General features: G+C 47.0%; 1 protein-coding gene across 7 annotated transcripts in view; it reads left to right on the top strand.

Moving 5' to 3' along the window:
• The window catches only part of CAPRIN2 (caprin family member 2), a 108,810-nt gene extending 83,375 nt beyond the window's left edge, over positions 1-25,435 (top strand). For 5 of the 7 annotated variants that reach the window (XM_038768626.1, XM_038768592.1, XM_038768600.1 and 2 more), the window contains 3 exons: positions 4,729-4,829; positions 10,690-10,750; positions 24,567-25,435. In XM_038768626.1, the coding sequence (XP_038624554.1) occupies positions 4,729-4,829; positions 10,690-10,750; positions 24,567-25,114 (710 nt within the window). In that variant the 3' untranslated portion in view covers positions 25,115-25,435. Of the gene's footprint in view, positions 1-4,728; positions 4,830-10,689; positions 10,751-11,047; positions 11,416-24,566 lie in introns of those variants that run through there. The other 2 variants (XM_038768642.1, XM_038768635.1) reach the window with 2 other exon arrangements.
• Positions 25,436-27,691: the final 2,256 nt, after the last annotated feature.

Here is a 27,691-nt window from a genome sequence, read left to right as displayed (position 1 = left end):
CATTTGTTAAGTGTTTGCTATGTGCCAAGCACTGTTCTAAGCACTGGTGGGGGTTACAAGGTAGTCAGGTTGTCCCACGTGAGGCTCACACTTTTAATCCCCATTTTACAGGTAATAATAATAATAATGATGGCATTTTTTAAGCGCTTGCTATGTGCCAAGCACTGTTCTAAGCGCTGGGGGGGTTACAAGATAGGTTGTCCCACGTGAGGCTCACACTTTTAATCCCCATTTTACAGATAATAATAATAATAATAATAATGGCATTTAAGCGCTTGCTATGTGGCAAGCACTGTTCTAAACGCTGGGGGGGTTACAAGGTAGTCAGGTTGTCCCACGTGAGGCTCACACTTTTAATCCCCATTTTGCTGATAATAATAATAATAATAATAATAATGGCATTTAAGCGCTTGCTATGTGGCAAGCACTGTTCTAAACGCTGGGGGGGTTACAACGTAGTCAGGTTGTCCTACGTGAGGCTCACACTTTTAATCCCCATTTTGCAGATAATAATAATAAAATGATGGCATTTGTTAAGCACTTACTATGTGCCAAGCACTGTTCTAAGCACTGGGGGGGGGGGGGTTACAAGGTAGTCAGGTTGTCCCACGTGAGGCTCAACACTTTTAATCCCCATTTTACAGATAATAATAATAATAATAATAATGATGGCGTTTGTTAAGTGCTTGCTGTGTGCCAAGCACTGTTCTAAGCGCTGGGGGGGTTACAAGGTAGTCAGGTTGTCCCATGTGAGGCTCACACTTTTAATCCCCATTTTACAGATAATAATAATAATAATGGCGTTTGTTAAGCGCTTGCTATGTGCCAAGCACTGTTCTAAGCGTTGGGGGGATTACAAGGTAGTCAGGTTGTCCCACGTGAGGCTCACACTTTTAATCCCCATTTTACAGATAATAATAATAATAATGATGGTATTTATTAAGCGCTTACTATGTGCCAAGCATTGTTCTAAGCGCTGGGGAGGTTACAAGGTGATCAGGTTGTCCCACAAGGGGCTTGGTCTTAATCCCCATTTTACAGATGGGGTAACTGAGGCCCAGAGAGGTGAAGTGACTTGCCCAAAGTCACACAGCCGACAATTGGCGGAGTCGGAATTTGAACCCCTGACCTCTGACTCCAGAGTCTGTGCTGTTTCCACTGAGCCACGCTGCTTCCCATGACCTCTGACTCCCAAACCCATGCTCTTCTCACGGAGCCACGTGGTTAGAGCACAGCACAGGCCCAGGAGTTGGACGGTCACGGGTTCTAATCCCGGCTCCACCACTTGTCTGCTGTGTGACCTTGGACAAGTCATTTCATCATTATTCATTCAATCGTATTTATTGAGCACTTACCGTGTGCAGAGCACTGTACCAAGCGCTTGAGAAGTACAAGTCGGTAACATATAGAGACGGTCCTTACCCAACAACGGGCTCACAGTCTAGAAGGGGGAGACAGACAACAAAACAAAACATGGAGACAGGTGTCAACATCGTCAGAACAAATAGAATTAAAGCTGTATGCACATTATAAACAAAATAAATAGTAAATATATACAAGTAATAAATAGAGTAATAGATCTGTAGAAATAAATATACAGGTGCTGTGGGGCGGGGAAGGAGGTAGGGCGGGGGGGATGGGGAGGAGGAGAGGAAAAAGGGGGCTCAGCCTGGGAAGGCCTCCTGGAGGAGGTAGATCTGGGAATCATCCACACAGAGATGGTAGCTGAATTCACGGGAGCGAATGAGTTCTCCAAGGGAGTGGGTGCAGCTGAAGAATAGAAGGGGACCCGAAACTGAACCTTGAGAGACCCCCACTGTTTGGGGGTGGGAGGGAGAGGAGGAGCCTCCTAAATTAATAATATTCATTTACTTTACTTGTCCATATCTATTCTATTTATTTTATTTTGTTAATATGTTTTGTTTTGTTCTCTGTCTCCCCCTTCTAGACTGTGAGCCCACTGTTGGGTAGGGACCGTCTCTATATGATTCCAATGCCATTATTATTATTATTATTATTATTATTATTATTTTACTTCTCTGGGCCCCGATTTCCTCATCTGTCCAATGGAGACTGAGATTGTGAACCCCGTGGGGGACAGGGACTGTGTCCAATCTGATTACTTTGTATCTACCCCAGCGCTTAGGACAGTGCTTGACACATAGGAAGCGCTTAACAAGTACCAGAATTATTATCTTCATGGCTCACTCAGTCCTATCAGCGTGGCTCAGTGGAAACAGTGTGGGCTTGAGAGGTCATGGGTTAGAATCCTGGCTCCGCCACTTATCAGCTGTGTGACCTTGGGCAAGCCACTTCACTTCTCTGGGCCTCAGTTACCTCATCTGTAAAATGGGGATTAAGACCGCGAGCCCCACGTGGGACAACCTGATGACCTTGTATCCCCCCAGCGTTTAGAACAGTGCTTTGCACATAGTAAGCGCTTAACAAATGCCATCATTATTATTACTATTCAAATCCTGGCTCTGCCAATTGTCAGCTTGTGTGACTTTGGGCAAGCCACTTCACTTCTCTGTGCCTCAGTGACCTCATCTGTAAAATGGGGATTAAGACCGTGAGCCCCATGTGGGACAACCTGATCATCTTGTAACCTTCCCAGTGCTTAGAACAATGCTTTGCACATAGTAAGCGCTTAACAAATACCATCATTATTATTATCAGCTGAGTGCAGAGCACTTGGAAGAATATGATATAACAGAGTTGATAGATGTCCTGGGGCCACAAGAAACTGATAATCTGGAGGGACAAACCATTGTAGCTGCATTTGAATGTGGTTCATTCATTGTAATATTGATTGAGCGCTTACCGTGTGCAGACCAGTGTACTGAGTGCTTGGGAAAATACAGTACAGCAATAAACGTGACATTTCCTGCCCACAAGTGCTTACAGTCTAGAGCAGTGACAGTATAGGGACACTGGCTAGGTTTAGTTGTATTGACTGTTGATTCATTCATTCATTCAATCGTATTTATTGAGCGCTTACTGTGTGCAAAGCACTGTACTAAGCGCTTGGGAAGTACAAGTTGGGAACATATAGAGACAGTCCCTACCCAACAGCGGGCTCACAGTCTAGAAGGGAGAGACAGAGAACAAAACAAAACATATTAACAAAATAAAATAAATAGAATAAATATGTACAAATGAAATAGAGTAATAAGTATGTATAAGTATATATACAGGTGCTGTGGGAAGGGGAAGGAGGTAAGACGAGGGGGAGAGGAAGGAGGGGGCTCAGTGTGGGAAGGCCTCCTGGAGGAGGTGAGCTCTCAGTAGGGCTTTGAATACTATACTATACATATTAAGCAGTCTAAGAGAACTCTTCCTAATAATAATTAGGATACTTGTTCATTCATTCATTCATTCAATCAATCAATCAATCGTATTTATTGAGCGCTTACTGTGTGCAGAGCACTGTACTAAGGGCTTGGGAAGTACAATTCAGCAACAAATAGAGGCCCACAATGGGCTCACAGTCTAGAAGTGGGGGAGACAGATATCAAAACGAGTCAACAGGCATCAGTAGTATCGGGGAAGCAGCGTGGCTCAGTGGAAAGAGGGCGGACTTTGGAGTCAGAGGTCAGGGGTTCAAATCCCGGCTCCACCCATTGTCAGCTGGGTGACTTTGGGCAAGTCACTTCACTTCTCTGGGCCTCAGTTCCCTCATCTGTAAAATGGGGATTAAGACCGTGAGCCCCAACTGGGACAACCTGATCACCTTGTAGCCTCCCGAGCGCTTAGAACGGTGCTTTGCACATAGTAAGCACTTAACAAATGCCATCATTATTAGCATTATAAATAAATAGAATTATAGATCTATTTGCATCATTAATAAAGATAAATAGAATTATAATTATAAATAATTACATATATACACAAGTGCTGTGGGTCAGGGAGGGGGTAGAGTGAGGGGAGTGAGTCGGGGCATTGGAGAGGGGGAGCAGAGGAAAAAGGGGGCTTAGTCTGTTAAGTGCTTATTATGCGCCAAGCACTGTTCTACACACTGGAGTAGATAGAAGCTAATCAGGATGATCACAGTCCCTGTCCCACGTGGGGCTCACACTCCTATTCCCATTTTCCAGATAATAATAATAATAATGATGATGGCATTTGTTCATTCATTCATTCAATTGTATTTATTGAGCGCTTACTGTGTGCCAAGCACTGTACTAAGCGCTTGGGAAGTACAAGTCAGCAACGTATAGAGACGGTCCCTACCCAACAGCGGGCTCACAGTCTAAAAGGGGGAGACAGACAACAAAACAAAGCATATTAACAAAATCAAATAAATAGAATAAATACGTACAAGTAAAATAGAGTAATAAACACATACAAACATATAACCATCTGGAAAATGGGGATTAATAATAATAATAATAATAATAATGGCATTTGATAAGCGCCTACTATGTGCAAAGCACTGTTCTAAGCGCTGGGGGGGATGCAAGGTGATCAGGTTGTCCCACGTGGGGCTCACAGTCTTCATCCCCATTTGACAGATGAGGGAACTGAGGCCCAGAGAAGTGAAGCCACTTGCCCGAGGTCACCCGGCAGACACGCGGCGGAGCCGGGATTAGAACCCAGGTCTTTCTCACTCCCAGGCCCGGGCGCTTACCCATTAGGCCACACTGCTGCTTTTTTCTTTACTCTTAGGTGTAGCTTTCGGCATTTAATCCGTCTAACAAAAAAACCATTCCCTTTAACTCCCATCAGGTTTCGATGCTTACAGAGGATCTCCTGCAATCGCCAACGGTGGCTACGGCCAGCTGCAGTTTCCAGGACGAGAGTTCCCTGGAACGCCGTATCCCCAAAGGGTAAGGGAGCCTGATACTTGGGCCATTTTATTCGTTCATTCATTCAATCGTATTTATTGAGCGCTTACTGTGTGCAGAGCACTGTACTAAGCGCTTGGGAAGTCCAAGTTGGCAACATATAGAGACGGTCCCTACCCAACAGTGGGCTCACAGTCTAGAAGGGGGAGACGGAGAGCAAAACCAAACATATTAACAAAGTAAAATAAGTAGAATAAATATGTACAAGTAAAATAGAGTAATAAATCCGTACAAACATATATACAGGTGCTGTGGGGAAGGGAAGGAGGTAAGGCGGGGGGGATGGAGAGGGAGAGGAAGGAGGGGGCTCAGTGTGGGCAGGCCTCCTGGAGGAGGTGAGCTCTCAGTAGGGCCTTGAAGGGAGGAAGAGAGCTAGCTTGGCGGATGGGCAGAGGGAGGGCATTCCAGGCCCGGGGGAGGACGTGGGCCGGGGGTCGATGGCGGGACAGGCGAGAATGAGGCCTAACGGTGAGGAGATTAGCGGCAGAGGAGTGGAGGGTGCAGCCTGGGCTGGAGAAGGACAGAAGGGAGGTGAGGTAAGAGGGGGCAAGGTGATGGACAGCCTGGAAGCCCAGGGCGAGGAGTTTCTGCCTGATGCGCAGATTGATTGGTAGCCACTGGAGATTTTTGAGGAGGGGAGTAACATGCCCAGAGCACTTCAGGGCTGTAACCCGCACCTCGTCCCGCCCGGTTCAAGGGCAACTTAATACCGGCCTGGCCCACCGCCCCAAAGCACTCTCGGAAACGTGCGATGCCGCTTCATCTTTGCAGGGACTGGAAGCCGCTAGAGCAGCTTAGAGCTCCGGGAAGCAGAGCAAACAAGGGTGAACTTTGGCCTCTGTTGGTGTGGCGTGTCCATCATCTCCCTACTTCTGTCAGTTGTACTTAATAATAATGATGGCATTTATTAAGCGCTTACTATGTTCTAAGCACTGGGGAAGTTACAAGGTGATCAGGTTGTCCCACAGGGGGCTCACAGGCTTCATCCCCATTTTCCAGACGAGGTAACTGAGGCCCAGAGAAGTTAAGTGACTTGCCCAAAGTCACACAGCTGACAAGTGGCGGAGCCGGAATTTGAACCCATGACCTCTGACTCCAAAGCCCGGGCTCTTTCCACTGAGCCACGCTGCTTTGCTAATGAGCACTTACTGTGTGCAGAGCAGTGTACTAAGCGCTTGGGAGAGGACAATAAATGGACCCATTCCCTCCCCGCGATGAGCTCGTGGTCTAGAGGGAGAGACAGATAGTAATAGAAATAAATGATGATTAGGATGGTATTTAAGTGCTTACTATGTGCCAAGCACTCGTGGCTCAGTGGAAGGAGCCTGGGCTTTGGAGTCAGAGGTCATGGGTTTGAATCCCGGCTCTGCCAATTGTCAGCTGTGTGACTTTGGGCAAGTCACAACTTCTCTGTGCCTCAGTTACCTCATCTGTAAAATGGGGATGAAGACTGTGAGCCCCACGTGGGACAATCTGATCACCTTGTAACCTCCTCAGCGCTTAGAACAGTGCTTTGCACATAGTAAGCGCTTAATAAATGCCATTATTATTATTATTATTATTCTAAGCGCCGGGGTAGATACAGGGTTATCAGGTTGTCCCACGCGGGGCTCACAGTCTTGATCCCCATTTTCCAGATGAAGTAACTGAGGCCCAGAGAAGTGAAGTTCCCAAAGTGTCACAGCTGACAAGTGGCGGAGCCGGGATTAGAACCCATGACCTCTGACTCCCAAGCCCGGGCTATTTGGGGCCTAAGCGCTGTGGGGTTGGAAGGGCGATGAAACCTTTCCTCCAAACGACAAAGGGCAACGGCTTCCGGCCTCAGATGTTACGACGACAGCATGAGGCTCGGGTCACTTGAGAAGCAGCGTCGCTCAGTGGAAAGAGCCTGGGCTTGGGAGTCAGAGGTCGTGAGTTCTAATCCTGACTCTGCCACCTGTCTGCTGCGTGACCTTGGGCAAGTCACTTCACTTCTCTGGGCCTCAGTTCCCTCATCTGGAAAATGGGGATGAAGACCGTGAGCCCCATGTGGGACAACCTGCTTACCTTGTATCTATCCCAGTGCGTAGAACAGTGCTCTGCACATAGTAAGTGCTTAATAAATACCATTATTATTATTATTAATAAGAGAAGCAGCGTGGCTCACTGGGAAAGAGCACGGGCTTTGGAGTCAGAGGTCATGGGTTCGAATCCTGGCTCTGCCACTTGTCAGCTGGGTGATTTTGGGCAAGTCACTTAACTTCTCTGTGCCTCAGTTACCTCATCTGTAAAATGGGGATGAAGACTGTGAGCCCCACGTGGGACAACCTCCTCACCTTGTATCCCCCCAGCGCTTAGAACAGTGCTTTGCACATAGTAAGTGCTTAATAAATGCCATTATTATTATTATTATTATTGTTTATTATTATCTCCGACTTCCACCAGGGAAGCCAGGTGGCAAAGCCTTTCAGTTTAGGTGCAGTGGTGTTCCTTTTTTAAAATTTTTTTTATGGGTTTTATGTTGTTGTTTTGGTGGGGGGTTTTTATGGTATTTATTAAGCCCTTACTTTGTAATGTATGATTGAATAATGTAAATACGATTGAATAATGTAAGCCCCCATCTGTAAAATGGGGATTGAGACTGTAAGCCCTATGTGGGACAGGGACTGTTTCCAACTCAATTTGTTTGTAAGCACCGCAGTGCTTAGTACAGTGCCTGGCACATAGTAAGCGCTCAACAAATACAATAATAATATTGAATCCCCATTTTGCAGTTGAGAAAACAGGCTCAGAGAAGTGAAGAGGCTTGCCTAAGGTCACACTGCAGGCAAGTGGCAGAACAGGGATTAGAACCCAGGACCTTTGGCCCGCAGACCTGGGCTCAGTCCACTAGGCCACGGTGTTTACTGCCAAAAAGTTGCCTTATAATTGTAATCGTGGTATTTGGTGTTTACTATGTGTCAGCACTGAACTAAGCTCTCCGCCAGACACAAGATAATCAGTCCCTGTTCCCCATGGGGCTCGCATATCAAAGCAGGGGGGACAACAGCTATTGAATTCCCATTTTTACAGATGAGGAAACTGAGGCCCAGAGAAGTTAAAGGACTTGCCCAAGGTCACGCAGCAGGATTAGATCCCAGGACTAGCAACTCCCAGTTGTCAGGAGAAGGGGAGGATGAAGGGGACGAGAGAGAATCTAGAAGAAGTCTGGTCCCTGAACTGTAACAGTGTCTTTGGGTCGAGACTTGGGCCAACTGTGCTTCTAAATCACGCGCTAAATCTAGTCCCAGTCAGGCAGTGGTATTTATTGAGCGCTTACTGTGCGCATAGTACTGTATTAAATGCTTGGGAGAGTCCAATACAGCCGAATTAGCAGATAGGTTCCCTGCCCCCAGCGAGTTTAGTCACAAACCCTTCATTCATTCATTCAGTCGTATTTATTGAGTGCTTACTGTGTGCAGAGCACTGTACTAAGCGCTTGGGAAGTACAAGTCGGCAACATAGTGGAAGGGTTCCGCAGAAGCAGTTCTCCTTCCATCTGCCACTCTCCTAACCGGACCCGAGTAAGAAAGCGGCAACCCGGAAGCAGATGGGAAGCAGCGTGGCTCAGTGGAAAGATCCCGGGCTTGGGAGTCAGAGGTCACGGGTTCTAATCCTGGCTCTGCCGCTTGTCAGCTGTGTGACTTTGGGCAAGTCACTTCACTGCTCTGGGCCTCAGTTACCTCATCTGTTAAACTGTTAAAGAGCCCGGGCTCTTTCCACCGAGCCACGCTGCTTCTCAGCAGTTGGTAGGCATGTTCCCTGCCCACGGTGAGCTTATTAGACCCCTTGGAGCAGAATCTGGCCGGTGGCAGTTGAGAACCGGCGAGATCCTCAAGTAAACTCGGCCTTTCCCAAACGTCCTAATCCTCTCCGCTTCCTGTGGGATTTAGTCCAAGGCACTTGAGCTTTCCTGACCTTTGTCTTCAGGTATTTAGGGACCCTGTTGCTATTCCCAAATAAGAATGCTCCCCCTCCATTTCCCCCGGGAAGGTGGAGTTTTGTAAGTCAACAACCCTTTGGCCTTTGGCACCTGTATATATGTATTTATGTACGTATTTATTATTCTATTTATTTATTTTACTTGTGCATATCTATTCTATTTATTTTATTTTGTTAGTATGTTTGGTTTTGTTCTCTGTCTCCCCCTTTTAGACTGTGAGCCCACTGTTGGGTAGGGACTGTCTCTATATGTTGCCAACTTGTACTTCCCAAGCGCTTAGTACGGTGCTGTGCACACAGTAAGCGCTCAATAAATACGATTGATTAAATGGGGATGAAGACTGTGAGCCCCACGTGGGGCAACCTTTTAACCTTGTTTCTACCCCAGTGCTTAGAACAGTGCTCGGCACTTAGTAAGAGCTTAACAGATGCCACCGTTATCATTATTATGGGAGCCAGAGAGGTGTGCTGGGAAACTCCTGGGATCCTGGTGGGCCACTCCAGCGCTCGTCGGCAAAGTGGAGAAGGCCAGATCGGGTCTCGTGATGGGCTGCGAGGCTCCGTTCATTGTCAATCAATCAATCAATCGTATTTATTGAGCACTTACTGTGTGCAGAGCACTGTACTAAGCGCTTGGGAAGTACAAGTTGGCAACATATAGAGACCGTCCCTACCCGACAGTGGGCTCATAGTCTAAAAGGGGGAGACGGAGAACAATACCAAACATACTAACAAAATAAAATGAATAGAATAGATATGTACAGGTAAAATAAATAGAGTAATAAATATGTACAAACATATATACAGGTGCTGTGGGGAAGGGAAGGAGGTAAGATGGGATGGAGAGGGGGACAAGGGGGAGAGGAAGGAAGGGGCTCAGTCTGGGAAGGCCTCCTGTCGTATTTATTGAGCGCTAATTGGGTGCAGCACACTGTACTAAGTGCTTGGAAGAGTCCAACAGAACAATAGACACATTGCCAGCTCAGAGGGAGCGCTTAGAACAGTGATCAGCACATAGGCGCTTAACAAATTCATTCATTCAATCGTATTTATCGAGCACTTACTGTGTGCAGAGCACTGTATTAAGGGCTTGGGAGTACACGTCGGCAACGTATAGAGACGTTCCCTACCCAACAATGGGCTCACAGTCTAGAAGGGGGAGACAGACAACCAAACAAAACATGTAGACAGGCGTCAGAACCGTCAGAACAAATAGAATTAAAGTTATATTCATTCATTCAATTGTATTTGAGCACTTACTGTGTGCAGAGCACTGTACTAAGCGCTTGGGAAGTACAAGTTGGCAACATATAGAGGCAGTCCCTACCCAACAGCAGGCTCACAGTCTAGAAGGGGGAGCCAGACAACAAAATATATAAACCAAATAAAATAAATGGAATAAATATGTACATGTAAAATAGAGTAATAAGTATGTACAAACATATATACAGGTGCTGTGGGGAGGGGAAGGAGGTTATATGCACATCATTAACAAAATGAATAGAATAGTAAATATGTGCAAGTAAAATAGAGTAATAAATCTGTACAAATATATACAAGTGCTGTGGGGACGGGAGGGTGGTGGTGAGGGGATGGGGAGGAGGAGGGGAAAAAGGGGGCTCAGTGTGGGAAGGCCTCCTGGAGGAGGTGAGCTCTCAGAAGGGCTTTGAAGGGAGGAAGAGAGCTATTTTTGTGGATGTGTGGAGGGAGGGAATTCCGGGCCAAGGGAAGGACGTGGGCCGGGGCTCGATGGTGGGACGGGCGAGAACAAGGCCAAGTGAGGAGGTTAGCGGCAGAATTATTAGAGGACAAAGCTTCCAGGGCAGAGGATGCGCTTTCGGTCTGCGAGCACGGACTAAGCCGGTGATGTCTTCTTTTTTAGGACCTCCATTTTCAACAAGGTTATAAACGAGGAACGTCCGGTCCCAGGGCCAACTCCAGAGGTAAGAGGACCCTAGGCTCGGAAAAAAGGAATAGGCGTAGTTGGGATTTTTTTAAGGGTGTTTGTTAAAGAAGCGTTTTCTACGTGCCAGGCACTATGTGAAGCGCTGGGGGAGATAGAAAATCAGCACGCTCCACGTCCCACGGGGGGCTCACCGTCTCAATCCCCTTTTTACAGAGGAGGGAACTGAGGCCCAGAGAAGTGAAGTGACTCATCCAAGATCCCACAGCAGGCAAGCGGCAGAGCAGGGATTAGAGCCCACGTCCTCCGACTCACAGACGCCTCCTCTTTCCACTAGGCCACGGCCACTTTTCCGAAGTGAACTTCTCTGGGCCTCAGCTTCCCTGGAAACGAATCAGATGCTGGTGGTTGCTTCCACAGTAATGAGGTTGAAACCCTTTCTAAATTTGGGAACCCGGGAAACCCGAGGAAGTTTGGCTTGAATGCGGTCTGTTCTCTGGAAAACACGTGGTCTTGATGATTGCCCCGATTCAGCCGGTGTTTCGCCTTCTAAAAATTATTTTTAGACTTCAGGTGGTTTGAAGCCGGTGAAAGATGAACTCAAGGTTACTTCAGTTGCTGTGCCTTAAGGGGCCAATTTCAAATCAGTCAGTGGTATTTAGCGAACGCTTACTATGTGCAGAGCACTGCACTAAGCGCTTGGGAGAGTGCAATACAACAGAGTTGGGTACTGTGGGTTCCCCGCCCACAGTAGGAGTGAAATGACCATCTTCAACTCCTGGTTCTTGCCAACTTGTACTTCCCAAGCGCTTAGTACAGTGCTCTGCACACAGGAAGTGCTCAATAAGTACGAGTGAATGAATGAATGAATCCTTTTATTGAGTTGTTTTTTTTTGTACTACGGACACGGTTGTGAAACAGAATTAACCACTGGTATTAAAGTGTAGCAAAACCTTGTAATGGTACTTTAAGATTCTATAGAAATACCATCCTGCAAATCCTTTCTATCATCATCAGTGGTATTTATTGAGCGTTTACTTTGTGCAGAGCACTGTACTGAGCACTTGAGTACAATACAACAGTCATTCATTCATTCCTTCCGACTTGTACTTCCCAAGCGCTTAGTACAGTGCTGTGCACACAGTAAGCGCTCAATAAATATGATTGGTATTTGAGTTCTTACTGTGTGCAGAGCACTGTATTAACAATGATAATTTAGGCACTTATTAAGTGCTTACTATGTGCCAAACACTGTTCCAAGCACTGGGGAGGTTGCAAGGTCATCAGGTTGTCCCACGGGAGGGCTCACGGTCCTAGTCCCCATTTTACAGAGGAGGTAACTGAGGCACAGAGAAGTGAAGTGACTTGCCCAAAGTCACAGAGCTGGCAGTTGGCGGAGCCGGGATTTGAACCCATGACCTCTGACTCCAAAGCCCGGGCTCTTTCCACTGAGCCATGCTATTACCTGCTTGGGAAGTACAATTCAGCAATAGAGAGAGACAATCCTTGCCCACGAAGGGCTCACAGTCTAGAAGAGGGGAGGCAGACATCAAAATAAGTCAATAGGCATCAGTAGCATTATTATAAATAAATAGAATTATACCAAGTTCCCTGTACACAGTGAGCTCATAGTCTAGATGGGGGAGATCTGGGGGAGTAAACATTGTGTCTACACCCGCCACAGATCAATCAATCAATCGTATTTATTGAGCGCTTACTATGTGCAGAGCACTGTACTAAGCGCTTGGGAAGTACAAATTGGCAACATATAGAGACAGTCCCTACCCAACAGTGGGCTCACAGTCTAAAAGGGGGCCTGAGACCGTTTGGAACTCTAGTTAAAATCTAAATTGTCCTGCTTAATTTTTTTTTTTTTAATGGTACTCATTAAGCCCTTACTATGTTTCATGACATTCATTCATTCAATCGTATTTATTGAGCACCTACTGTGTGCAGAGCACACTGACGAGCACTGTTGTAAGTGCTGGAGTAGATACAACTTTATCAGATTGGTTACAGTCTAGATTGGAGGGAGGAGGACTTATTAATAATTAATATAATGTAATCACATTAATATAATACAAATAATGCTATAATATTAACATGTTATTATTATATTAATTACTCATATATTAAATATAATTATATATAATTATAGTTAAATATAATTATGTATACTATTATATTAATTATTATTGTATGCAATATTAATATGGCATTAATAATAATAATGGCATTTATTAAGCGCTTACTATGTGCAAAGCACTGTTCTAAGCGCTGGGGAGGTTACAAGGCGATCAGGTTGTCCCACGGGGGGCTCACAGTCTTCATCCCCGTTTTCCAGATGAGGTAACTGAGGTAGAGAGAAGTGAAGGGACTTGCCCAAGGTCGCTCAACCAAGCAGTCGGCAGCGTAGGATTAGAACCCAGGTCCTCTGACTCGCAAGCCTGTGTTCATTCCACTAGGCAACACTGCTGGATGCTGAGGTCTGTGGGCTGTCTCTTAAGGCAAATATGCAGCTGTAATAATAATAATAATAATTATTATTATACTGTAATAATTAGAATACCATAATAATAATAATTATTATTATGGTATTCTAATTATTATGGTTATTATGGTTATATTATTATTATTAGGGTTTTAAGCGCTTATGTGCCAAGCACTCTTCTGTGTGTAATAATAATAATACCATAATAATTATAATACCATAATAATAATAATCATACCATAATAATTAGAATGCCATAATAATAATAATTATGGTATTCTAATTATTATGGTTATTATTATTATTATTATTATTATTATTATTATTATTATTAGGGTATTAAGCGCTTATGTGCCAAGCACTCTTCTGTGTGCTGGGGTAGATATGAGGTAATCAAGTTGGACAAAGTCCCTGTCCCACGTGGGGCTCACAGTCTCAATCCCCATTTTCCAGATGAAGTAACTGAGGCACAGAGAAGTGAAGTGACTTGCCCATAGTCACACAGCTGACAAATGGCGGAGCCAGGATTAGAACCCACAACCTGTGACTCCCACGGACATGCTCTATCCACTAGGCCATGCTGCCTCTTGTACCTGCTCGAATGCGTAATCTTATTTTGTTAATAGGTTTTGTTGTCCTGTCTCCCCCTTCTAGACTGTGAGCGCGTTGTTGGGTAGGGACCGTCTCTATATGTTGCCAACTTGTACTTCCCAAGCGCTTAGTACAGTGCTCTGCACACAGTAAGCGCTCAATAAATACAATTGAATGAATAAAACTGAGTAGCTACGGGGCTCCAAAGCTCACCTTAAAAAATGGTGGTATTTAAGCACTTACTATGTGCTAGGCATTCTGCTAAGCCCTGGAGTTGATACAGTCGCTGTTCCCCATAGGGCTCACAATCTTCATCCCCATTTTACAGATGAGGTCACTGAGGCCCAGGGAAGTGAAGTGACTTGCCCAAGGCCACAAAGGAAATCAAATTCATTCACTCAGTCGTATTTATTGAACTCTTACTGTGTGCAGAGCACTGTACTAAGCACTTGGGAAGTACAAGTTGGCAACATATAGAGACGGTCCCTACCCAACAGCGGGCTCACAGTCTAGAAATCAAATGGCAGAGTTGGGATTAGAACCCATGACCTTCTGACTCTCCAACCCATGCTCCATCATTTATTCATTTTAGACTGTGAGCCCACTGTTGGGTAGGGACTGTCTCTATATGTTGCCAATTTGTGTTTCCCAAGCGCTTAGTACGGTGCTCTGCACATAGTAAGCGCTCGATAAATACGATTGATGATGATTCATTCAGTAGTATTGATTGAGCGCTTATATTGTGTAGAGGACTGTACTAAGTGCTTGGGAGAGTACAGTACAACAATATACAGACACATTCCCTGCCCACAGCGAGCTTACAGTCTGGAGAGTGGGAAGACAGACATTCATTCATTCAATCAATCGTATTTAATAATGATGGCATTTATGAAGCGCTTACTATGTGCAAAGCACTGTACTAAGCGCTGGGGAGGTTACAAGGTGATCAGGTTGTCCCATGGGGGGGCTCACAGTCTTAATCCCCATTTTACAGATGCAGTAATTGAGGCCCAGAAGTGACTTGCCCAAAGTCACACAGCTGACAATTGGCGGAGCTGGGATTTGAATCCATGACCTCTTGACTCCAAAGCCCGAGCTCTTTCCACTGTGCCACGCTGTAGTTATTGAGCGCTTACTGTGTGCAGAGCACTGTACTGAGCGCTTGGGAAGTACAAGTCAGCGACATCTAGAGACGGTCCCTACCCAACAACGGGCTCACAGTCTAGAAGAGGGAGACAGGCAACAAAACATTAGACAGGTGACAGAATAAATAGAATTACAGCTCTATGCACAGCATTAACAAAACAGAGTAGTAAATATGTACAAGTAAAATAAATAGAGTAATAAATCTGTACAAATATATATAAGTGCTGTGGGGAGGGGAAGGAGGTAGGGTGGTGGGGTGATGGGGAGGAGGAGAGGAAAAAGGGGTCTGAATGTGGGAAGGCCTCCTGGAGGAGGTGAGCTCTCAGTAGGGCTTTGAAGGGAGGAAAAGAGCTAGCTTGGCCGATGTTGGGAGGGAGGGAATTCCAGGCCGGAGCCGGGGGACCTCCCCCCGTAAATAAAGAAGTGTCAGAGATTCATTCAGTCGTATTTGAGCGCTTACTGTGTGCAGAGCACTGTACTAAGCGCTTGGGAAGTACAAGTCGACAACATATAGGGACGGTCCCTACCCAACAGCGGGCTCACAGTCTAGAAATGGACATGTGTTGTGGGGGAAAAGTAAAGGGAGCAAGTCCGGGTGGTGGAGAAGGGAGTGGGAGAAGAGGAAAGGAGGGGCTTAATCAGGGAAGGCTTCTAGGAGGAGATGGGCTTTCACTAAGGCTTTGAAAGGAGGGACAGTCATTGTCTCCGCTGCTCCGTTCTGCTTCAGGCCCTCCCTGCGACTCCCACCTTGGGGTGCCAGAGCTAATAATAATAATTGCGGTATTTGGCTTAGGGCTTATTATGTGCCAGGCACTATACTAAGCGCCGGGGTGGAACCAAGCGAATCAGTTTGGACACAGTCCCTGTCCCGCGTGGGGCTCCCTGCTTTAATTCCCATTTTTCAGAGGAGGTAACTGAGGCCCAGAGAAGTGAAGTGACTTGGACAAGGTCGCCCAAAAAACCTGGGTGGATCTGGGGTCCTTCTGATTCCCAGGACCCTGCTCTATCCACTAGGCCACACTGCTTCTCAAGGCCTCTTTCTGAGCAGTCCACCGTAGGCAGAAGCAGCGTGGCTCAGTGGAAAGAGCAAGGGCTGTAGAGTCAAAAGTCATGGGTTCAAATCCTGGCTCCGCCAGTTGTCAGCTGTGTGACTTTGGGCAAGTCACTTCACTTCTCTGGGCCTCAGTTCCCTCATCTGGAAAATGGGGATTAAGACTGTCAGCCCACCGTGGGACAACCTGATCACCTTGCAACCTCCCCAGCGCTTAGAACAGTGCTTTGCACATAGTAAGTGCTTAATAAATGCCATCATTATTATTATTATTATTATCTGAGATGGGACAAGTGACTCCCTGTTGTGGAAGCCCAAATCGAGATGTCAGTCACTGAATAAAGGCCACACTAATACCTTTGGCTAGGACTGACAGTTGAAGACTACTTCAGCGCTTAAAACAGTGCTTCAGCGCTTAGAACAGTGCTTTGCATATAGTAAGCACTTAACAAATGCCATCATTATTATTATTCTATTATGTGAAGTTGAATAACGGTAGGCTTTCAGGTCTAATAATAATAATAATGGTATTTTGTTAGGCGCTCACAATTTGCCAAGCACTCTTCTAAGCGCTGGGGTAGATACAGGGTAATCAGGTTGTCCCAGGTGTGGTTCACAGTCTTTATCCCCATTTTACGGATGAGGTCACTGAGGCCCAGAGAAGTGAAGTGACTTGCCCAAGGTCACACAGCTGACAAGTGGCGGAGCTGGGATTAGAACCCACGACCCCTGACTCCCAAGCCCGGGCTCCTGCCAATGAGCCATGCTGCTTCTGATGATTAGTGTTGGGCAGTAGATTCTTTCCCTTTTCCGTGAAAGGGAATAAGGGAATATATATATATATATATATATTAATATATACAATAATATATATAATAGTTATATATATATATATTAGTACTTATAATAGGGTAGGTATAATAGGTATAATATAGTATAATATAGTATAATAGGCATAATAATAATAGGTGTAATAAGGGTAGGAGGAGGGAAGAAAGTAATATATATATTACTATAACATAGTATAATATAGTATAGTATAATATAGTATAGTAGGCATAATAATAATAGGTATAATAAGGGTAGGAGGAGGGAAGAAAGTAATATATATATAGATACGTATATATCTATATATATATCTCTCTCTATATATATATATATATATTACTAGTGAGTAGGGAATGAGAGAAGTTACCTGCAATGGGAGAATGCACAAAGATATAACATATGCTGGAAAAGGTTATTAATAATAATGATGATGGTATTGGTTAAGTGCTTACTATATGCCAAGCACGGTTCTAAGCACTGGGGTAGATACAAGGTAATCAGGTTGTCCCACGGGGGGCTCACAGTCTTAATCCCCATTTTATAGATGAGGGAACTGAGGCCCAGAGAAGCAAAGTGACTTGCCCAAAGTCACACAGCTGATAAGTGGCGGAGCCGGGATTAGAACCCACGACCTCTGACTCCCAAGCCCAGGGTCTTGCAGCTGTGAGCCCCATGTGGGACATGGACTGTGTCCAACTGATTAGCTTGTATCTACTCCAGCGCTTAGTACAGTGCCTGGGAAAAAAACCCAAAAAACAAACGTGATTGAATATGAATAAATCCAGTCCATTCTCTAACAGGTTGGATAGAAGGATCATGTGAAATTATGGGGCATTCTTTCGACAATGTGCATTTAATGTAATGCAGAATGGATTTGTCACGTGTACATTGTTGGACAAGCTAGAAGTACGACAACGTGAATTTATTGAACCACAGGAACACAATACTGTCGATCGTATTTAGCTCTTACTACGGTAATAATAATGATAGCATTTATTAAGCGCCTACTATGTGCAAAGCACTGTTCTAAGCGCTAGAGAGGCTATAAGGTGATCAGGTTGTCCCACAGGGGGGCTCACAGTCTTCATCCCCATTTTACAGATGAGGTAACTGAGGCCCAGTGAAGTGACTTGCCCAAAGTCACCCAGCTGACAATTGGCAGAGCCGGGATTTGAACCCATGACCTCTGACTCCCAAGCCCGGGCTCTTTCCACTGAGCCACGCTGCTTCTCCAAGCAGCTCTGGGAGAGTACAGTGCAACCATAAACGGGCAAATTCCTTGCCCACAACGAGCTTACAGTCTAGGAGGGGGAAGACAGACATCAATACAAATAAATTGACAGATGTATCTATATCTATATATATATATTCATTCATTCAATTGTATTTATTGAGCACTTAATGTGTGCAGAGCACTGTACTAAGCCCTTGGGAAGTACAAGTTGGCAACATACAGAGACGGTTCCTACCCAACAGCAGGAGATAGATAGGATAGGTAGATAGGATAGCTAGATAGATAAGCAGCGTGGCTAAGTGGAAAGAGCGTAGGCTTTGGAGTCAGAGGTCATGAGTTCAAATCCCAGCTCCACCAATTGTCAGCTGTGTGACTTTGGGCAAGTCACTTCACTTCTCTGGGCCTCAGTTCCCTCATCTGTAAAATGGGGATTAAGACATTGAGCCCCCTGTGGGACAACCTGATCACCTTGTAACCTCCTCAGCGCTTAGAACAGTGCTTTGCACATAGTAAGCGCCTCATAAATGCCATTATTATTATTATTATTATTATTATTATAAATAGGATAGACAGATAGATTATAGATAGATGATAGATTGACAGATGATAGATAGGTAATAGATGATAGATAATAGAGATAGATGATAGAGAGATATAGATAGATGATAGACAGATATTTTCAATGTCTGAATGTGGCCTGCTTTTCATGACTATGTAATCCTAGTGGATTGAGCCCGGGCCTGGGAGTTGGAAGGTCATGGGTTCTAATCCCAGCTCTGTCCTTCTCTGCTATGTGACCTTGGGCAAGTCACTTCACTTCTCTGGGCCTCAGTGCATGTGTGTGTACATATATATATGTATATATATATATCTATATATAGTTATCGTTATAGTTATAGTTATTGATCAATCATATCAATAGTTATATATATATATGTACACACACTGGGATGGGGAATAATAATAATGATGGCATTTATTAAGCGCTTACTATGTACAAAGCACTGTTATAATCAATTGTATTTATTGAGCACTTACTCTGTGCAGAGGACTGTGCTAAGCGATTGGGAAGTACAAGTTGGCAACATATAGAGACAGTCCCTACCCAACAGTGGGCTCACAGTCTAGAAGAGTGGGCTCACAGTCTGGGGAGGTTACAAGGTGATCAGGTTGTCCCACGGGGGGCTCACAGTCTTCCTCCCCATTTTCCAGATGAGGTAACTGAGACCCAGAGAAGTGAAGTGTCTTGCCCAGAGTCACCCAGCTGACAGTTGGCAGAGCTGGGATTTGAACCCGTGACCTCTGACTCCAAAGTCCGTGCTCTTTTCCCCTGAGCCACGCTGCTTCTCTAAAAGTAAAACACGGGAAGAACAAAGGGAGAAAGTCAGAGTGACACAGAAGGGAGTGGGAGAAGGGAAGGGGGGGTGGCCTAATCTGGGAAGGCCTCTTGGAGGAGATGTGGCTTCCGTAAGGCTTTGAAGGTGGGAAGGGTCGCTGTCAGATTTGAGGAGGGAGGGCATTTCAGGCCAGGGGTAGGACGTGGGCCCGGGATCGACGGCGGGACGGGCGAGAACGAGGCCCGGTGAGGAGGTTAGCGGCGGCAGAGGAGCGGAGGGTGCGGGCTGGGCTGGAGAAGGACAGAAGGGAGGGGAGGGAGGAGGTGGCGAGGTGATGGACAGCTTTAAAGCCAAAGATGAGTTTTTGTTTGATGCCGAGGTGGTTGGGCAACCCCTGGAGTTCTTTGAGGAGTGGGGTGACACGTCCCGAATGTTTTTGTAGAAAAATGATCCGGACAGCAGAGTGAAGTATGCACTGGAGTGGGGAGAGACAGCAGGCTGGGAGGTCAGCACGGAGGCCGAGGCAGTAATCCAGGCGGGATAGGATGAGAGATTGGATTAACGTGGTAGATGGAGACGAAAGGGTAGATCTTAGTCATGTTGTGAAGGTGGGACCGACAGGATTTAGCGATGGATTGAATATTCAGTCATTCATTCATTCAATCAATTGTATTTATTGAGCGCTTACTGTGTGCGCTCAGCTCACTGGACTAAGCGCTTGGGAACTACAAGTTGGCAACATGCAGAGACGGTCCCTACCCAACAACGGGCTCACAGTCTAGAAGGGGGAGATGGACAACAAAACGTGGACAGGTGTCAAGTCAATCAATCAGTCAATCATATTTATTGAGCACTTACTGTGTGCAGAGCACTGTACTAAGCGCTTGGGAAGTACAAGTTGGCAACATCTAGAAACAGTCCCTCCCCAACAGTGAGCTCACAGTCTAGAAACATCCGAATAAATAAAAATAAAGCTAGATGCACATCATTAATAAAATAAATAGAATAGTAAATATGCACAAGTAAAATAAAATAGAGTAATAAATCTGTACAAACATATATACAGGTGCTGTGGGGAGGGGAAGGAGGTAAGGTGGGAGGGAGGGGAAGAGGAAAAAGGGGGCTCAGTCTGGGAAGGCCTCTTGGAGGAGGTGAGCTCTCAGTAGGGCCTGGAAGGGAGGAAGAGAGCTAGCTTGGCGGAGGGGCAGAGGGAGGGCATTCCGGGCCAGGAGGAGGACGTGGGCCGGGGGTCGGCAGCGGGACGGGCGAGAACGAGGCACGGGGAGGAGATTAGCGGCGGAGGGTGCGGGCTGGGCTGGAGAAGGAGAGAAGGGAGGGGAGGGAGGAGGGGGCGAGGGGATGAACAGCCTTGAAGCCCAGGGTGAGGAGTTTCTGCCTGATGCGCAGATTGATCGGTAGCCATTGGAGGTTTTTGAGGAGGGGAGTAATATGCCCAGAGCGTTTCTGGACAAAGACAATCCGGGCAGCAGCGTGAAGTATGGATTGAAGTGGGGAGAGACACGAGGATGGAACATCAGAGAGAAGGCTGATGCAGTAGTCCAGACGGGATAGGATGAGAGCTTGAACGAGCAGGGGAGCGGTTGGGATGGAGAGGAAAGGGCAGATCTTGGCAATGTTGCGGAGCTGAGACCGGCTGGTTTTGGTGATGGCTCAGTTGTGAGGGGTGAATGAGAGAGAGGAGTCGAGGATGACACCAAGGTTGCGGGCTTGTGAGACGGGAAGGATGGTAGTGCCGTCAACAGAGACGGGAAAGTCAGGGAGAGGGCAGAGTTTGGGAGGGAAGACAAGGAGTTCAGTCTTGGACATGTTGAGTTTTAGGTGGCGGGCAGACATCCAGACGGAGATGTCCTGAAGGCAGGAGGAGACGCGAGCCTGAAGGGAGGGGGAGAGAGCAGGGGCAGAGATGGAGATCTGGGTGTCATTAGTGTAGAGATGATAGTTGAAGCCGTGGGAGTGAATGAGGTCACCAAGGGAGAGAGTGTAGATGGAAAACAGAAGGGGACCGAGAACTGAACCTTGGGGAACCTCCACAGTAAGGGGATGGGAGGGGGAGGGGGAGCCCGCAAAAGAGAATGAGAATGAACGACCGGAGAGGTAAGACGAGAACCAGGAGAGGATGGAGTCAGCGAAGCCAAAGTTGGATAACATTTCCAGGAGAAGGGCGTGGTCCACAGTGTCGAAGGCAGCTGAGAGGCGGAGGAGGATTATTCATTCATTCAATTGTATTTGTTGAGTGCTTACTGTGTGCAGAGCACTGTACTAAGTGCTTGGATTAGGATAGAATAGAGGCCATTGGATTTAGCAAGAAAGAGATCGTTGGTGACCTTTGAGAGGGTGGCTTTGGAGTGGAGGGGACTGAAACCAGATTGGAGGGGGTCAAGGAGACACCCCTTGTGTATTACTTTTGGCAATAGAACTGACTCCGTTATTGTTTTTGTGGTATTTAAGCGCTACCTATGTGCCCGGCACTGGGGCGGATACAAGCTAATCGGGTTGGACACAGTCCATGCCCCACGTGGGGCTCGAGTTGTTAATCCCCATTTTACAGATGGGGTAACTTGAGGCCCAGAGAATAATAATGATGATGGTATTTGTTAAGCACTTACTACGAGCAGAGCACTGTTCTAAGCGCTGGGGAGGTTACAAGGAAATCAGGTTGTCCCCCGGGGGGCTCGCAGTTTTAATCCCCATTTTACAGATGAGGTAACTGAGGCACAGAGAAGTTAAGTGACTTGTAATCCCCATTTTACAGATGAGGTAACTGAGGCACGGAAAAGTTAAGTGACTTGCCCGAAGTCACACAGCTGACAGTTGGCGGAGCCGGGATTTGAACCCATGACCTCTGACTCCAAACCCCGTGCTCTTAACACTGAGCCACGCTGCTTCTCCAAGTGAAGTGACTTGCTACACAACAGACAAGTGGCAGATCCGGGATTAGAACCCAGGTCCTTCTGACGCCCCGGCTCTCTCCACTAGGCCACACTGCTTGTCCAACAATCGACAACTTTGGCACACAAAGACCGTTGAATAACACTAGCCTCGAAATTTCACCGGGGGCAGAGAACGTGTGACTAACACTGTCATCCTCTCCCGAGTGCTTAGTACAGTGCTTGCGCACCTAGTAAGCGCTCAATAAATACCACTGAATGATTGACTTGGGAGTTGGGATTTGGTGATTGTAAGTCTGTCATCTGAAAAGCTCCTCCCCACCACCCCGGCCTGGTGAAGCCTGGTGAACTTTTTTGAGTTTGCGGTCTGGGGAAGGTACGGAATAGCGCGCTCGAGCTCACTAACGATAATTGAGATATTTAAGCGCTTACTACGTCCCAAGTGCTGGAGCGAGGCACACGTTCATCAGGTAGGCCCCGGCCCACATGGGGCTCACAGTCTTAAGGTGGAGGGAGAACAGGTGTGGAAACAGCGTCGTCGTTTAGTGGACAGAGCCCGGGCTGGGAGTCAAAAGGATCCGGGTTCATTCGTTCCTTCAATCGTATTTATCGAGAGCACTGCGCTAAGCGCTTGGAAAGTACAATTCGGCCACATATAGACACGGTCCCTACCCGGCAACGGGCTCGCGATAATAATAATGATAATAATGATGGTATTTAAGTGCTTACTATGTGCAAAGCACTGTTCTAAGCGCTGGGGAGGATACAAGGTGATCAGGGTGTCCCACGGTGGGGCGGACGGCCGTGACGCGCCCCGTTTTTTGGCCCTCCCCAGGCGGGGCCTTCCGTCCGAGAGCCACCGGGCTCCGATTAAGAGTTAATAATCATTACGGTATCTGTGGAGCGCTCACTACATGCCGGGCACCGTACTGAGCACTGGGGCGGATGCCACCCTCCTCCAGGAGGCCTTCCCACACTGAGCCCCCTCCTTCCCCTCTGCACAGCACCTGTATATACGTTTGTCCATATTTATTACTCTATTTGTACTACGTATTTATTACTCTATTTTATTTGTACATATTTCTTCTATTCCTTTTATTTCGTGAATACGTTCCGTTTCGTTGTCGTCCGTCTCCCCCTTCTAGACTGTGAGCCCGCTGTCGGGTAGGGACCGTCTCTAGATGTTGCCGACTTGGACTTCCCGAGCGCTTAGTACAGTGCTCTAGCACACGGCAAGCGCTCGGTAAGTACGACTGAATGAAAATGAATGGATGAATCACCCTTCTACAGATGAGGTAACTGAGGCCCAGAGAAGTGAAGTGGCTCGCCCAAGGTCACACAGCTGACAATTGGCGGAGCCGGGATTCGAACCCCTGACCTCGGACTCCCAAGCCCGGGCTCTTTCCACTGAGCCACGCTGCTTCTCGATCTAGAAGCGGGGGAGGCAGACCACGGAACAGAACAAATAGACGGGTGTCGGTACCATCAAAATAAATGGAATTCTAGCTATATTCATTCATTCCATAGTATTTATTGAGCGCTTACTGTGTGCAGAGCACTGTACTAAGCGCTTGGGAAGTACAGGTTGGCAACAGAGACGACAGTCCCTACCCCACGGTGGGCGCTCAGTCTAGAAGACTCCTCGATCTAGAAGCGGGGGAGGCAGACCACGGAACAGAACAAATAGACGGGTGTCGGTACCATCAAAATAAATGGAATTCTAGCTATATTCATTCATTCCATCGTATTTATTGAGCGCTTACTGTGTGCAGAGCGCTGTACTAAGTGCTTGGGAAGTACAAGTTGGCAACAGAGATGGTCCCTACCCCACAGTGGGCTCACAGTCTAGAAGAAGCTATAGGCACATCACGAATAAAATAGAGTAATAAATAGGTACCAGCCTACACAGGTGCCGCGGGGAGGGGAAGGGGGTAGGTCGGAGGGAGAACGTGGGGGCGAAGCGCTCAGTCCAGCGCTCCGCACCCAGTAAGCGCTCACTAAATACGATTGAATAAAGGAATGAAGGAGGAGCGGGGGGATCAGCCCGGGAAGGCCTCCTGGAGGAGGGGAGCTCCGTTGGGTTTTGAGGGGAGCTCGTTCAAATCCCGGCTTCGCCTCTCGTCTGCACGGGTGACCTCGGGCAAGTCGCTTGCCCGGGCCTCCCTCGTCAGCGGGCCGGCCCGGCTCGCCTGGCACGTAGTGAGCGCCCACCTTTGCCGCGGCGGCCCCGATCCCGGTGAGACGCTGACCCGCGCTGCTCCGCCGGCAGGGTGGGGCGACTGCTCTCAGCTGAGCAGCCCGGACCGCGACGGCGAACCCTACGCCGACGGAGAGGCCGGTCCGGGGGAGTCCCGCGGCGAGGCCGCCGCCGCCGCCGCCGCCCTCTTGCCCGTGCACGTGTACCCGCTGCCCCAGCAGATGCGGGTGGCCTTCTCGGCGGCGCGCACCTCCAACCTGGCTCCCGGCACCCTGGACCAACCCATCGTCTTCGACCTGCTCCTGAATAACCTGGGCGAGACCTTCGACCTGCAGCTGGGCCGGTTCAACTGCCCCGTGGACGGCACCTACGTGTTCATCTTCCACATGCTGAAGCTGGCCGTCAACGTGCCCCTCTACGTCAACCTCATGAAGAACGAAGAGGTGCTGGTGTCGGCCTATGCCAACGACGGGGCCCCCGATCACGAGACCGCCAGTAACCACGCCATCCTCCAGCTCTTCCGGGGAGACCAGGTCTGGCTCCGGCTCCACAGGGGAGCCGTGTACGGGAGCAGCTGGAAATATTCCACTTTCTCGGGCTACCTCCTCTACCAGGACTGAAAGCCAGCGTGGCCGCGGCCCTCTCCCCCTTCCCCCTCCCGCGGCCCCCCGAAAGGCTTCCCCGGGCGGACGAAGGGTTAGAAAAGTTTCCGCTGCTCCGTCCTTCCCCCCCCTTTTGCTTTTCCGAGACGGGATCCCCGAAGCCGGGCGACCGGTGCGGTGACGGATCGGGCCGGAGCTCCGCCGGTGAAGCCGGGAATGTATTCAGTTTGCACTTCAGCCCTCACGTGAATCCTCGAAACCGTGAAAGCGTGCGGCCGACTCCTCTAGACGGGCTCGCCTCTAGGACGGGCCGTTCACGATGCCTTGTAGTGCCTCAATAAAAAGGATATGCACTTTATCGGCGCCGCCTCGTTCATTCGTTCGATCGTGTCTATTGAGCGCTTACCGTGGGCGAAGCGCCGGGGAGAGGGCGACGCCGCCATAAACGGTGACGTTCCCCGCCTGCCTCCCGCTCACGGTCGAGTCGAGAGGGATAATACGTGACCTTTGACCCTGGGTCTTCCCCGGACGGGGTGGAGCGAACGGTCAAGGGGTGGTGGGACGTGTGGGTTTCGGAGAAGCAGCGTGGCTCGGTGGAGAGAGCCCGGGCTTTGGAGTCGGGGGGGTCGTGGGTTCGGATAATCCCGGCTCCTCCAGTTGTCAGATGTGTGACTTCGGGCGAGTCACTTCGTCTCTCTGGGCCTCAGGTCCCTCATCTGGAAAATGGGGATGAAGACTGTGAGCCCCCCGTGGGACGACCTGACCTCGTAGCCACCCCAGCGCTTAGAACCGTGCTCTGCACATAGTGAGCGCTTAATAAATGCCGTCATTATGATTTGGAAGCTGCCCTACTCTTCTGTAGTAACAATGATAATCATTATTCTGGTGTTAATCAATCAATCGTATTTATTGAGTGCTTACTATGTGCAGAGCACTGTACTAAGCGCTTGGGAAGTACAAATTGGCAACATACAGAGACAGTCCCTACCCAACAGTGGGCTCACAGTCTAAAAGGGGGAGACAGAGAACAAAACCAAACATACTAACAAAATAAATAGAATAGATATGTACAAGATATAAGCGCTTACTATGTGCCTGGCTCCGTACTGAGCGCTTCTACCTTGGCCTCGACCGGGAATGGAAAACAGAAGACGCAATTTCTTCGATGCCCCTCCTCCTATAATGAATAGCAATTATAACGATGGCATTTGTTAAGCGCTTGCTATAATGATAATGATGGCATTTAAGCGCTTACTGTAAGAACAATGATGGCATTTGCTATTATAATAATAATGATGGCATTTAAGCGCTTAATATAATAATGATGATGGCATTTGGTAAGTGCTTACTATAATAATAATGATGGCATTTGCTACTATAATAATGATGGCATTTGGTAAGCGCTTACTATAATAATGATGGCATTTGCTACTATAATAATGATGGCATTTGTTAAGCACTTAGTATAATAATGATGGCATTTAAGCGCTTACTATGATAATGATGGCATTTGGTAAGCGCTTACTATAATAATGATGGCATTTGCTACTATAATAATGATGGCATTTGTTAAGCACTTAGTATAATAATGATGGCATTTAAGCGCTTACTATGATAATGATGGCATTTGTTACTATGATAATAATGATGGCATTTGTTAAGCGCTTGCTATAATGATAATGATGGCATTTGTTAAGCGCTTACTATAAGAACAATGATGGCATTCGCTATTATAATAATAATGATGGCATTTGTTAAGCGCTTAATATAATAATGATGATGGCATTTGCTACTATAATAATAATGATGGCATTTGGTAAGTGCTTACTATAATAATAATGATGGCATTTGCTACTATAATAATGATGGCATTTGGTAAGCGCTTACTATAATAATGATGGCATTTGCTACTATAATAATGATGGCATTTGTTAAGCACTTAGTATAATAATGATGGCATTTAAGCGCTTACTATGATAATGATGGCATTTGGTAAGCGCTTACTATAATAATGATGGCATTTGCTACTATAATAATGATGGCATTTGTTAAGCACTTAGTATAATAATGATGGCATTTAAGCGCTTACTATGATAATGATGGCATTTGTTACTATGATAATAATGATGGCATTTGTTAAGCGCTTGCTATAATGATAATGATGGCATTTGTTAAGTGCTTACTATAATAATAATGATGGCATTTGTTACTATAATAATAATGATGGCATTTAATTGCCCAGGCTTTTTCCACTAAGGCACGCTGCTTCTCAATACTAAGAATGGTGGCATTTGTTAAGCGCTTCCTATATGCTAAACACTGTTCTAAGCACTGGGGGGGATACAGGATAATTGGGTTGTCCCACGTGGGGCTCACAGTCTTAATCCCCATTTTACCGATAAGGTAACTGAGGCACAGAGAAGTGAAGTGACTTGTCCAAAGTCACACAGCTGACAATTGGCAGAGCCGGGATTTGAACCCATGACCTCTGACTCCAAAGCCCGGCCTCTTTCCACTACGACATGCTGCTTCTCAATAATAATAATGATGGTGTTTGTTAAAGTGCTTACTATGTGCCAAGCACTGTTCTAAGCG

Source organism: Tachyglossus aculeatus, chromosome 2, assembly GCF_015852505.1.
Source record: "Tachyglossus aculeatus isolate mTacAcu1 chromosome 2, mTacAcu1.pri, whole genome shotgun sequence".
NCBI classification, from domain to species: domain Eukaryota; kingdom Metazoa; phylum Chordata; class Mammalia; order Monotremata; family Tachyglossidae; genus Tachyglossus; species Tachyglossus aculeatus.
The sequence above is the reverse complement of the archived record's forward strand: the minus strand, read 5'-3'. Positions and strand labels throughout refer to the sequence as shown.